Here is a 13,803-nt window from a genome sequence, read left to right as displayed (position 1 = left end):
TCCAAAATTAAACTTTGTTTGATTTCATCAAAATTGAATAATTGGGGTTCTTTGATATGCCGAATCTAACTGTCATGACTATGTATGTAGATTCTTAACCTTTGGTCCCCTTTTCAAATTGGTCTACATTAAGGTCCAAAGGGTCCAAAATTAAACTTAGTTTGATTTTGACAAAAAATGAATCAGTTAGGTTCTTTGATATGCTGAATCTAAAAATGTACTTAGATTTTTGATTATTGGCCCAGTTTTCAAGTTGGTCCAAATCGGGGTCCAAAATTAAACTTTGTTTGATTTCATCAAAAATTGAATAAATGGGGTTCTTTGATATACCAAATCTAACTGTGTATGTAGATTCTTCATTTTTGGTCCTGTTTTCAAATTGGTCTACACTAAAGTCCAAAGGGTCCAAAATTAAACTTAGTCTGATTTTAACAAAAATTGAAATCTTGGGGTTCTTTGATATGCTGAATCCAAAATATACTTAGATTTTTATTATGGGCCCAGTTTTCAAGTTGGTCCAAATCAGGATCCAAAATTATTATATTAAGTATTGTGCAATAGCAAGTCTTTTCAATTGCACAGTATTGCGCAATGGCAAGAAATATCTAATTGCACAATATTGTGAAATAGCAAATTTTTATTTAATTAGAGTTATCTTTCTTTGTCCAGAATAGTAAGCAAGAAATATCTAATTGCAAAATATTGTGCAATAGCAAGATTTTTTTTTAATTGGAGTTATCTTTCTTTGTCCAGAATCAACTTAAATCTTTGTTATATACAATATACAATGTATATTCACTTTTTACTACCAACTGATAAATTAAAATAATCTTTACCATTCAGTTATAACAAGCAGTTTTTTTTACATCTTAATATTTTATGATGTATTTAAATGAGTAGTTATTGTTGAAAATTCCATTAGAAATTTTAATTGAGATTAGTTTTGGAATAAGGGAAAGGGGAATGTGATTAAAAAAATTGGGTTCAATTTTTCTCATTTGAAATTTCATAAATAAAAAAGAAAATTTCTTCAAACATTTTTTTGAGAGGATTAATATTCAACAACATAGTGAATTGCTCTAAGAGAAAACAAAAATTTTAAGTTCATTAGAACACATTCATTCTGTGTCAGAAACCTATGCTATGTCAACTATTTAATCACAATCCAAATTTAGAGCTGAATCCAGCTTGAATGTTGTGTCCATACTTGCCCCAACTGTTCAGGGTTCAACCTCTGCGGTCGTATAAAGCTACGCCCTGCGGAGCATCTGGTTATAGCCTGACGCCATTTTTTTTTAGCAATTATAATCAAATGCATGTAATTGCATAACCTTCGGGCTTTCTTTATAGTATAATCCAGTTCTAACGCCTGAGGGATATCCGGATTAAGATCGCTAATCACTTGTACCTGAGCTTGTACAGGTAGATCAACAAAGCAGACAGGAGAATATTATCTGAAGATAGACGATTCATTTGTCGAATTATTTAATTAAGTTTCCGCAAATGCTTATGATAATTCAGATTAAATAAATAAATTAATAGTCCAGTTACAAAGTTTAACAAGTAAAACACGTGCTTTTATTTTGACTTACGCAATCACCATCCCCCTTTTTAAGAAGTTCAAAATAAGACGTAAAACAGTAATTATTATTTCATCGCAAATAACTTGAGTACTGCTGTATTGTAACAATAATATAGAATTACTTTAAAGGTTAAAAAGTAAAAACTTTTAATATTTCCTGTAAATAAATATCGTATCGTAATTCCGAATTCATTTCGTAGTTTACAATCAAATTGATACATCCGCGTTTCCGGTTTTTATTCCGACTTGAAAAATGCATGTTGTATAGCATCGATTTTCTAGATAAAATCATTAAAAACCTTTTCATTTGACAACGTTCGCTTTACAAATCTTTTTAACCTTTTACATAACCCATACGACTCGTTTTGTCGTTGCTACAAACCAGCCATATATACCGGTAATGGGTTCATGAATTCTGAATTTGACAATGTCCGTGAAAAATAAGCTCCACATGAATTTTAACCCGCATAACAATTACCAAAAATAGCAAGAAAACTACATTGGGACCTTCGTGATAGCTATTGGTCATTCTCGACTAAGGGAAAGAGAGGGGGCATGAGGGCTTGCCTTTGAAGGGTTACAAATGGCAATTATTGAAAATATATATACTTCTATATAGTATTTATAATGAGAATTCAAATAAGCAATGAATTAGCATGTTCACCTACCCTTATGTGGAGGGATGAAAAACTTTCGATCGCGTTACGCTGTACATCGTAGATACTGTTTATGATGGTGAAAGTTCCTCCATCGTTCAATTTTCATCCATGGAGATCCCTGGAGACAATATAAAAATAGATCACAGGTGAATAATGACACTTACACTTAACAATATAAAAATAGATCACAGGTAAATAATGACAATTACACTAACAAATGAACAATATAAAAATAGATCACAGGTGAATAATGACAATTACACTAACAATATACAAATAGATCACAGGGGAATAATGGAGGGCTTCCAAAAAATATTTGAGCCAGCCGGACATTTTATATCTGATCCCAATTTTAATCCCCTAAGACTTAGTCACAAAAGGCAATTGTGGTAATCAGATGACCATTCCAATGATTGACATAAGATTAAAAAAAAAAAACGATTTTAAACTTTACTTTGATATGAATTTGATTTTTGGATGTAAACCGTTAAATTGGCAATGCATCATTCATAGTGTGCACATCAGCGTGTTTATATCTGCCTTAGACTCTTTATTTGTGCAAAATGGCATTGTCAAAAACTTTGCTTTCGTTTTTATAACATAAACCGAATGTTGACTTGTCAATGGTAAAACATGGACCATAAACGGATATGTAAAATCCATGTATGTTAACAAAGCACGACTGAGTGAAGAAGCTCTTTCCACGTTATTTCTTTAACAAAATACTTGAAATGAACGTTAGATACAGGTATCAATGATAATTTTAGCATTTTTGAAGAAATGTAGGATGCATAATTAAATTTCCCACCTGTGCACATGCGTACACATGTTCTAGTTCATACAATGTAGTTCTGACGAGTTTTCATTTAAAACCTTTTTAAATATTTCATCAAATCATGTTGATTACTAATTTCTTATAATTTTAATCTTTTGGACTAATTCAATTAGATATAAACCGCTGAAAAGTAAGAAAATAATTGTGAATAGACCGATAATTTTTACGATGTCCAGTACTGAAAATAGTTTACCTGTCACCTGAACAGGTAGATTTCAGCTGTGCAACAACTAATTAGCCTTGATTAGAATTAGAAAGTATTGAAGTAGGGGTTGTTTTGATAGTAATTAATCATCATGTCACATTTATGACTGGAAATTTGTGGATGTTAAAGGCAAAAGGTTGTGTCAAAAAGATCGTGAATTATGTTAAAATGACCTAAAAAGCCTTGAAAACTAAAAAGTAGATGACCGTTTCATGCTTTGCCCAGCCGGACTTTTACCGGACATTATACAAATGTTGGGAATATATGACCGTTTCGGAAGCCTTGGAATAATGACAATTACACTAACAATATAAAAATAGATCACAGGTGAATAATGACAATTACACTAACAATATGAAAATAGATCACAGGTGAATACTGACAATCACACTGACAATATAAAAATAGATCACAGGTGAATACTGACAATTACACTTACAATATAAAAATAGATCACTGTGAATAATTACAATTACACTAACAATATAAAAATAGATCACCGGTAAATACTGAAAAAAAAGTTCATGAGTGGTTACTGACAATCACACTGACAATATGAAAATAGAACACAGGTAAATACTTGCAATCAGAGACAATATAAAAAAAAGGCACAGGTAAATACTGACAATCTTAGAGACTTTATAAAGATAGATCACAAGTAAACACTGACAATTACAGAGTCGATTTACCAATGACTGATAGAAGGGGTATTATTAGTGAGTAGTATCTCACAGCATGCGCTGATAGTGTATGATAGTTAATGGTAAATAATATGTTTTGCAGGAATTAGAAAACCAGAAAAGAACTTATTCAGAATTAAATACAAATTTCTCTTGTGTAAAAGAACAATTAGAACTAAGAGACAAACTAGTTAAGGTGAGTTGGTATAATTTTTTAATTTTTTGATTTATTTATATATAAAGTTTTTTGTGAACAATAGTAAGTCAATAGTGTTAAGAAATAGATTGATGTTGTATGATCTGAAAAGGATTAAATTAAGTTGAGTTAACTCTCTTAAATTTCAAAAACTTCATAAAAATGTGAAACAAATCAAACTATGAAATGCTGTTGAAAAAGTTTATTATACTTATTCTAGAAATATTTCAGTTCTGATTAATTTGTTTTAATATGACAACACAAGTGTGGTTAATACTTCAATAATAAGTTAATTTGAACTCAGTCACTCACATATTAATTTAAGTTAAAAATATTATATATATTAATCGTAAGCATTTTATTTTTATAGGAAAGTGGTTTTGCTCTTGTAACAAGTGAAGAAGGAGAATTTTCTATAGAAAAATGTGCAACATTAAATGGAACAATAACATCAACGACGGGAAGTTTATTAATATCTTCTGAAACAGCTGATATCCTTGATAAGATAGAAGGCTCTTTAGGTAATGTATTTATAAATAAGAAGATTTGGTATGAGTTCCAATGTAATAACTCTCCATCAAGTCACAATGTATTAAAGGTTATTATAGGTCAAAGTAAGGCCTTTAACCTATAGCCTTTGATCACACCAAACACAAACAGCAAACTATGAAGAACCCTAAAATGACTAGTGAAAAACATTTCAAACAGGAAAATTATCTAACCAATATAAACAAGAGTGCACACACTGAAATGTCTCGCCTTCTTTACTAATCATTGATATTATGTTGATACTCCTAAATATAAATCTTTATTACAACTGTCACATAAACTTAACATTAACCAAGAAAACTAAACATTGATCAATGAACCATGAAAATGAGGTCAAGGTCAGATGAACCATATGCCAGGCAGACATGTACAGCTAACAATGCTTCCATACAACAAATATAGTTGACCTATTGCTTATAGTTTAAGAAAATAGACCAAAACACAAAAACTTAACTGAGCAATGAACGGTGAAAACCAGGTCAAGGTCAAATAAAACCTGCACAACTGACATATAGATCATAAATTCTAATGCAATTTGGATGTAACAATTGTTTTCATTGGCTAAAAGTTGCCGTCAAATCCACAGTTGACCAGGCGTAACTAAGGAGGGACCCGCCATTTTGAATTGATGAATCGACAAATATTCGATTACTACTATACAATCAAAAATAAAACAACACCTACCTCGAATTTGCTGTTTTAATGTAATTTTATCCGAATTTGAAGCGTACAGGTAACGTAATAACCTCCAGTTTGTAAATTTTCATTTGTATGACGTCACGTTTAGCCATGACGTCTTTGTGCCAAAATCATTAATGAAGTTTCGCGGATTTTTTTTTATTTCTCAAATTAAGACATTTTTTTCAAGTTTTATCATATTTTTTCTTTGTGTAATGCATTAGAATCGGAATAACAGTACTGTAGTTGAAGAGTTGCCACCGTCAATTTTGATTTGACGGTCGCAAATCTCCGTTTTACTGTCTCCGCTACGCGTCACCAGTAAAACTGCATTTGCGACCGTCAAATCTACAATTGACGGTGGCAACTCTTCAACTACAGTACTGTTATTCCTTAAATATTTCCATACACCAAATAAAGTTGACCTATGACATATAGTATTAAATAAAAAGACCAAAACTCAAAAACTTAATTTTAACCACTGAACCATGAAAATGAGGTCAAGGTCAGATGACATCTGCCCGCTAGACATGTAAACCTTACAATCATGCCATACAACAAATATAGTATACCTATTGCATAAAGTATGAGAAAAACAGACCAACACACAAAAACTTAACTATAACCATTGAACCATGAAAATGAGGTCAAGGTCAGATGACACCTGCCAGTTGGACATGTACACCTTACAGTCCTTCCATACACCAAATATACTAGACCTATTGCTTATAGTATCTGAGATATGGACTTGACCACCAAAACTTAACCTTGTTCACTGATCCATGAAATGAGGTCGAGGTCAAGTGAAAACTGTCTGACGAGCATGAGGACCCTGCAAGGTACGCACATACTAAATATAGTTATCCTATTACTTATAGTAAGAGAGAATTTAACATTACAAAAAATCTGAACTTTTTTTTCAAGTGGTCACTGAACCATGAAAATAAGGTCAAGGACAATAGACATGTGACTGACGGAAACTTTGTAAAATGAGGCATCTATATACAAAATATGAAGCACCCAGGTCTTCCACCTTCTAAAATATATAGCTTTTAAGAAGTGAGCTAACACCGCCGCCGGATCACTATCCCCATGTCGAGCTTCCTGCAACAAAAGTTGCAGGCTCGACAAAAACGAGAAACACCTATGAATCACACCAACAAGTGACAACCATTGAACAACAGGCTACTTACTTACATTATTTATACAAGATATACACTTTGTAGGTATTGCTATCATCAACTCAAGTTTTGTGAACAGTTTGTTTGATTTTGATAAAGAGCACAATTACTTTGCTATAGAAAAGTGTCCATAAGTTAAAAATACATAAGATTTAATTACTAAGAAAAAAGGATGATATAGAATATATTTATGTTCCGGATCATATGGGTATATACTCATATGGTCCGACTGTACGCTTATGGTCAGGGTAACTAACACTCTGTTACAGTTTACTTTAAAAGAATACTTCTAAACTCTTCATATGGTATGACCGTTCCTTAAAAATACGCTATCATATAGGTAATTTTATTATCATATAATAATAAAGAAATTAACTGAATAAAAATTAAAAGTTTCACATAGTTAATTTTAATACCTAGTCAAAACTATAATAAACACATATTATACCGATGTCCATTATCGATTTGTTATTACGAGTGAATAGCAATATGTCGACTTGAAAGATAACTTCCAAAAATTTCCCCAAAAACGGTTACACAAGAAATCACTGGCAAGGAACATAATTTATTTAAGTTGTTTTGTGAATATCATGTATTGTAGTCATATTACGCCGAATATTTGAAATCTAGAGCTTCATAATCACTGTAGACACATTGGAGTAACCCAAAACCTCAGCATCACTGCACGCAGCTGCAAAGAAGGCTATCTTTTCACTTGCAAACACAATGTGTAACTTAAAAGGATCGTGCACAACCATGACCTGCAAATGTGAAAAAAGTTGTTGTTACCGTGTAGAAGTAAATGTTGCCATAAGCCAACATGCTAGAATGTTATAAGCAATGACAATTAACTTTGGCAATAATATTTAATTTTAATGTAGCCTTTAAATTAGTATATTGTTATGTAACCATCGTTGTTTTTTCAATAAAGTTTATTGTATTATTGAAACGTTTGTAATGCATATTTGAAAAAAATACCTATATGGTCAAAATTCTCATATGGTCCGTCCTGTTAATAACCATACGAATATATACTCATATGGTCGGACCATATGAGTATACGCATATGGTCATGACCATACACGTATGGTCCAAATACTCATATGGTCCGGAACATTTATATTCAATAAAATTTGTATTCTTTTTTGTTGTTAAAAATTGTGTATTTTGATAATACAAATCATTCAATGCCATTAAATCCTGTCTATTTCAGATGACAAAATAAAGAAATTATCAGAAGAAATTTCAAATTTAAAAAAGGATGTAAGTTCTAAATTATGTTGTTCTGTAATGAAGATGTTTACACCAAGTTAGAAATTTTAACTGTTAGTTAGAAAAATTAATCAACTAATGAAATTTAAGCAACAAATGAGCTTACGTCATTATTAACATGTATTTATGTATATTTATGGTCTTTTGAGCAATTACAAGTTGTTGCATTTTTCAAATATATAGATTTTGATCTGTTTTAGGAGTATAACAAAGCTTAAAAACAGATAAATTGTGTATAGGAGACACACAAGTAAACATGTAATGTGTACTATATACTTATGGTAAAAGCTGTTCCATTTAAACCTACTCATACTTTTAAAAAGGAGTAACCACCTAAATATTGAAAAATAAAAAGAATTCCTTAATTCTTGACACCAATCCAAAGTGGAGATTTCAAATTGCCTTCCATTGAACTTATGTATGGTTTTATGGAACAGCTCTAACAAATTTTACATGTAAATAAAAATTAAAGTAGTTGTAGGATCATTGTTAAAATAACAAAAAACAAAAGATTTAAATTTAAAAACTTAGATATTAAAACCTACATACACAAGAAAAGAGATAGTAGCCCTATCAGGATACTGATTTGGAACTGACCGCAATGCTTGGTCAGTGGCAGAATATATAAGATAAGATAAGATAAGATAAGATAAGATATTTTTATTTCCAATTATGGGCCCCAAAGGGCATAAACATTACAACATCAATAATTTTTTCATAATACAATACAAACAATGAGATAAAAAAAAAAAAAAGTTAAACGAGAACTATTTAAGTACTTAAAGAATACGTAGATAAAGAATCTATAGTATGTTGGTTTTTTAAAGCAATTGCTTTTATGCTATCGCGTATGGCCATCTTTGTGACCCAGATCAGAGACTCCGCCCATATCAAGCGATAGTATTTTGTTAAACAGGCTCCTGGTCTGTCATTCTTTAACACCTATGTATGTTTTCTAATGCAATACATAGCTTGAAACTTAAAAAAAACGTTAGTGGATTTAAGAAGTTTCAGAATATGTTCTTGTAGATGTATTTTTGTATTTAAAGGGTCAACCGTTTGACTATCAAATAACATAGAAGTCCGAGTGAAAAAAAGTACATTTTTATAACTGCGATTCCGTTTTCCGCCGTTCGTACGATGTTTCAACAAAATATGGATTCATTTCAGTTGTTGATTTAGTATTGAAAATTTAACTGAATTATCTCCTATTAAATACGGTTTTATATGTTTAATTTGTGTTTCTTTAAGAGGTCAGGTGCTCTTGTTCATTCATAAAATTATCGTTCATTCATACATTTATCGTAAAATCAAAATCACTACACACAGGTTAATGCGTAGTGTCAAATGATTACCTGTAATCTAAAAATAGACAAACTTTGTTTGCGCAAATAATTTAGCGGAACGAAACCCTTGTTGAAAACAAATAACAATAAGTTCGTTTTCCTTTTCTGTCAAACTCCGTAATATTTATCGATCACCTTACTAATGAAATGGACCCGTCCAAACGTAGTAGATGCCAAGTCGGTCCAGATGAAGAGATATTTCAATTTGGAATTTTCTAGTTACATAGATTGAAAAAAAGTACGTCTTTTTAAATATCATGATCAAAACTGGGAATGCATAACAAATGTCAGATGAAACCATTATCCTCGTCTTTTCAGTGAACAAGTCTACTACGTTTGTTGACACTCGACGGTCCACCGTGTTAGCAATTTTATTTCACATGTTTTCGAAATATTGAAGATCATTTTTCGCAATGTTTCCTGAAAGTTGATAAATATCAAAGCAACGTAGAGCTGTTTGTTCTTGTTCGTATAATAAAATTGAGAATGGAAATGGGGAATTTGTCAAAGAGACAACAACCCGACCATAGAAAAACATACAACAGCAGAAGGTCACCAACAGGTCTTCAATGCAGCGAAAAATTCCCGCACCCGGAGGCGTCCTTCAACTGGCCCTAAACAATACATCAGTGATAACGATTTAATGTCATGTTTGTCTGTGATGACCCCCCCCCCCTTTTCGGGATTGCATGAGAATTATAGTTATCTCCGGTACCCACAGTCATGCACTTGTTTCTATCCATAGGAAGGTCGGCTATCCATATAAAACTATTTTGGATAGAAACAAGTGCCTGTGCTCGTACCGCATCAGAAGGACATACATGTATATCAACTGAGCAATAATGTTTGGAACTTAGTTTTAAAAATGATGACAAAGTACCATTATGAAAATATTTTTATTAAGCTGAAATATATATTTATTCTTTACATGTTTATGTCTTGTAAGATATTTTATTTCTTTCCCGTTTTTTAACATTTGCGTCTGGAAAGTTGAAATGTTTTAACTTAATCAAAAATTTGTGTTAATGGTTAAATATAAATTGATAATGAAAATTGTTAAAATTAAATCAATAAAGGAAATTATCGCCCAGTTACAAACACTACCAGGGGATAATCCATGATGATTTCTTTTTGAGTTATATGTTTCAGCACATGTATATTTGACCCCAACTTTAGCCTGGTAAACGTGTTGTCTCCTTGTGAAATATAAAACATATTAAAAATGACTTTCTGCTAAAGTCTTTTATTTATATAAAGTTAAAACCTTCTTACTTCTAACTAGACAACACTCATGTCAGGTTTAATTATTATATATATGTGGATGAAAAATAAAAGTCCCCAAACATTAACATGACAGCAATTGCTTTTACAGCCTTTAAGGCTTTGATTTTAATACTAATGCATTTTATTACAAGTGTGGTTGATATAGATAACAAACAAGCAGCCCAAAAAGAAAAAAAAAAGAAAAATAGATATCCACATATGTATAGTACACAAAAAGTTGGATCAATTAAATATATAATAATTAGCCAAAAAGAAAGTAGAAATTAAACATGTCCATGACTCATCTTGTGTCAGCAGCAAAAAGGAAAGCATTATGGTTTCCTAAAGGCAGCTGACACCAGGGGACGATACCTTATGGGCCATAGGCATGTAAAATGTGTGTAAATGTCTCTTTCCTACCTGTATCAAATGCAAACAAGGAAGCATCATAGGTAACTTGAATGCAGTTGATACCAGGGGACGATGCCTCAAGGATATAAGAGAACATTTGAATAAATAATATATCTTAACAATTATTTTTTTATATAATTCATTACTAATTAAGCAATTAAAAAGCATAAAAGTTTGAAGATGTACATGTGTGCAGACTTATTAAAAACTAACATAATTGTTTTACAGCTTCAGAGTTCTCAAGATGAATTACATGAAGAAAAATCTAAACGATATAAAAGTAAAGAAGTTCCTGAAGTAAATGGACCAGAAATGCAATTATATGAAGTACAAAGTATGTATGTTTGGTGTTGAAGGAAAATAACAGTTGGTTAGATTGTAGATGTCAGTAAGAAACAAAAATAAATAATACTCAATTTAAGAAATTTGTTAAGTGTATTTTCCCCAGAGAGAAATACAAAGAAACATTCATCTGATTAAATTTACGGAACCCTCATCTGATAAAATGCATATAACATAAATTGTGGAATAGACAAAACTGAAAATTGATAATTTGGTATAACATACATTGTTTTTATTTCAGAAAGATAAAATAAGTTTGAATAATTTATTAAAACATATTCTAAAATTTCAGGAGAGGCCAGTAAACAGATTCATGAATATAAATTAAAATTACAGAAAGCTGAACAAGATATGACTAATTTAGAAGGAACTGTGAGTTATTTAATATTTATGTATTTATTCTCATTATGCATGCCTATATAATTTAGAAATCATGTACATTGTTAAAGTGAAGAACAGTTAATGGAATATCATTTACAAGTTAAATTGTTTTAATTAAATATTTTCAAGTCTTGATATATTGTGTGATAATTTATTATAAATATTGAAGTTTGATATCAATAAAAGTTTAAAACATTGTGGACCTTAACAATTTCAAGTTTGGTATTTTACATTAGTATGGTAAATGTGTAATACGCTCTATGAAACATTACAATATTTGATTTATAATTACAGGTAAATAGATTAGATTCTCAAGTCAAAAGATATAAAACTGAGGCAGAAGATTATGAAAAACTGGAAGATGAATTAAAAACAGAACGAAGAAAACTGCAAAGAGAGGTAATATTTATATTGAAAGCAATTATTTATAGGCTTTATTAAAAGATTTCAGCATTTTGATAAAATTTCTGTTGTCTTCATTATACAATTATAGCCTTTGTATGAGGTCGATACAAGGATATATTGACCTGAAAGAAGTATATTGACTGAGGACAAAGTCAGAGGTTGATATACTTCTTTGAGCCGATATATCCTGTATTGACCTCATACAAAGTCTATAATTGTTATTATTTTTTTCTGACCATATTTGTATCAAAATTGTCAGTATAATATATTGGACCATTTGATATTATTGGAATTTTATAGATATCATATTGTCTCCTAGACAATAACAACAAAAAAGAAGTTATATTATTAATTCATATATTTTAACAAATTTGATTCGTTTAGGGATAGTCACATGTTAAACTATATTTTTTTGAAGGTAGAGAGAAAACGGCGGATAGCAAAAAGCATATTGCACGGTTATTTTTAGAATATCTAAAAACCGATATACTTTTTGACGTCATGTAATGAATTTCAGAATATTGTTTAACATTTTGAAACAAATGATATCTGTGATCGATTATTTGACGAAAAAAAAATCTTCAAAAACATAAGATGTCAAAAAAAAGTAAATGAAATAACAACTAATATGTTGTTATTGTCAAGGAGACAATGTAATATCTATAAAGTTCCAACAAACCTAAATGACGATTTTGATACAAACATAGTCAGAAATTAATAATATAACAAATATAGCCTTTGTATGAGGTCAATACAGGATATATCGACCCAAAGAAGTATATCGACCTCGGACTTCGTCCTCAGTCGATATACTTCTTTCAGGTCAATATATCCTTTTATCATATGTTTAGTAGTAAATACAGTAGTTTTGCATATGTGATAAATAGCCTGCTGTTTAATCTATATCGCGCAACTTTGATGCGCACCCTTTATCGCATACCCTTTATCACACCCCTACCCTTTATCGCATACCCTTTATCACACCCCTACCCTTTATCACACCCCTACTTTTTTTTTTTTTTTTTTTTTACATAAAGTCAGTTTTGGTTTTTTTTTCTGCTTAAGAAAAATTTTCCTCAAAATAGGTAAATTTTTTGAATGACATTGTTTGGTATGTGACGTCACGAACGTCAAGTTTTAATATTTTTTGGCACACTAAATGCAACATAGAAAAATACAAAACACACAAATTAATACAATAATAAACAAAATATTTTTAAAACAACAGCACGCAAATTGTAAGGTAACCCAGGTGCTTCGGATAAGTAATTGAGCAGTTCTTTTAAGGCCTTTGAAACAAGACAAAAGAAGAACTGAAGGTAACCCAGTGCTATGGATCAGAAAACAGTTCATATAATATAATACTCTTCTGTTGAAATCTATGATAAAGCGTATAATACATGGCAAAATCCGTATCACATGCCGTATCACCCTCGACCAATATCATCCCTCGGGCCTAAAGGCCCTTGGGCTGATATTGATGTCTCGGGATGATACGACATATGATACGGATTTTGCCATGTATTATTCTCTATGTATCGACCTCATACAAAGGCTATATTTGTATAATATCATTAATTTTTTTTTTTTTTTCATATCTTATGTATATTTTTCAAATAATCAATAATAAATTCATTACATGACATCAAAGTATATCGGTTTTTATAAATTGTAAAAATAAACGTGCAGTATGCTTTTTGCTAGCCGCCATTTTCTATCTACTTTCGAATATAGTTTAACATTTAACTATCCCTGAACAAATCAAATTAGTTAAATTATATGAATTAATAATATTACTTGTTGTGGGGACATAAAATA

At 30.7% G+C, this 13,803-nt stretch overlaps 1 protein-coding gene across 2 annotated transcripts in view; it reads left to right on the top strand.

Moving 5' to 3' along the window:
* LOC139513833 (leucine-rich repeat flightless-interacting protein 2-like) overlaps positions 1-13,803 on the top strand; it is a 31,867-nt gene that overhangs the window by 13,146 nt on the left and 4,918 nt on the right. For both annotated transcript variants that reach the window (XM_071302676.1, XM_071302675.1), the window contains 6 exons: positions 4,065-4,157; positions 4,528-4,678; positions 7,779-7,828; positions 11,086-11,191; positions 11,492-11,571; positions 11,875-11,979. In XM_071302676.1, coding sequence (XP_071158777.1) covers positions 4,065-4,157; positions 4,528-4,678; positions 7,779-7,828; positions 11,086-11,191; positions 11,492-11,571; positions 11,875-11,979 — 585 coding nt within the window. The remainder of the gene's footprint in view (positions 1-4,064; positions 4,158-4,527; positions 4,679-7,778; positions 7,829-11,085; positions 11,192-11,491; positions 11,572-11,874; positions 11,980-13,803) is intronic.

Source organism: Mytilus edulis, chromosome 2 (genome assembly GCF_963676685.1).
Source record: "Mytilus edulis chromosome 2, xbMytEdul2.2, whole genome shotgun sequence".
In the NCBI taxonomy this organism is placed as follows: domain Eukaryota; kingdom Metazoa; phylum Mollusca; class Bivalvia; order Mytilida; family Mytilidae; genus Mytilus; species Mytilus edulis.
This window is presented reverse-complemented; position numbering and strand designations above follow the sequence as displayed.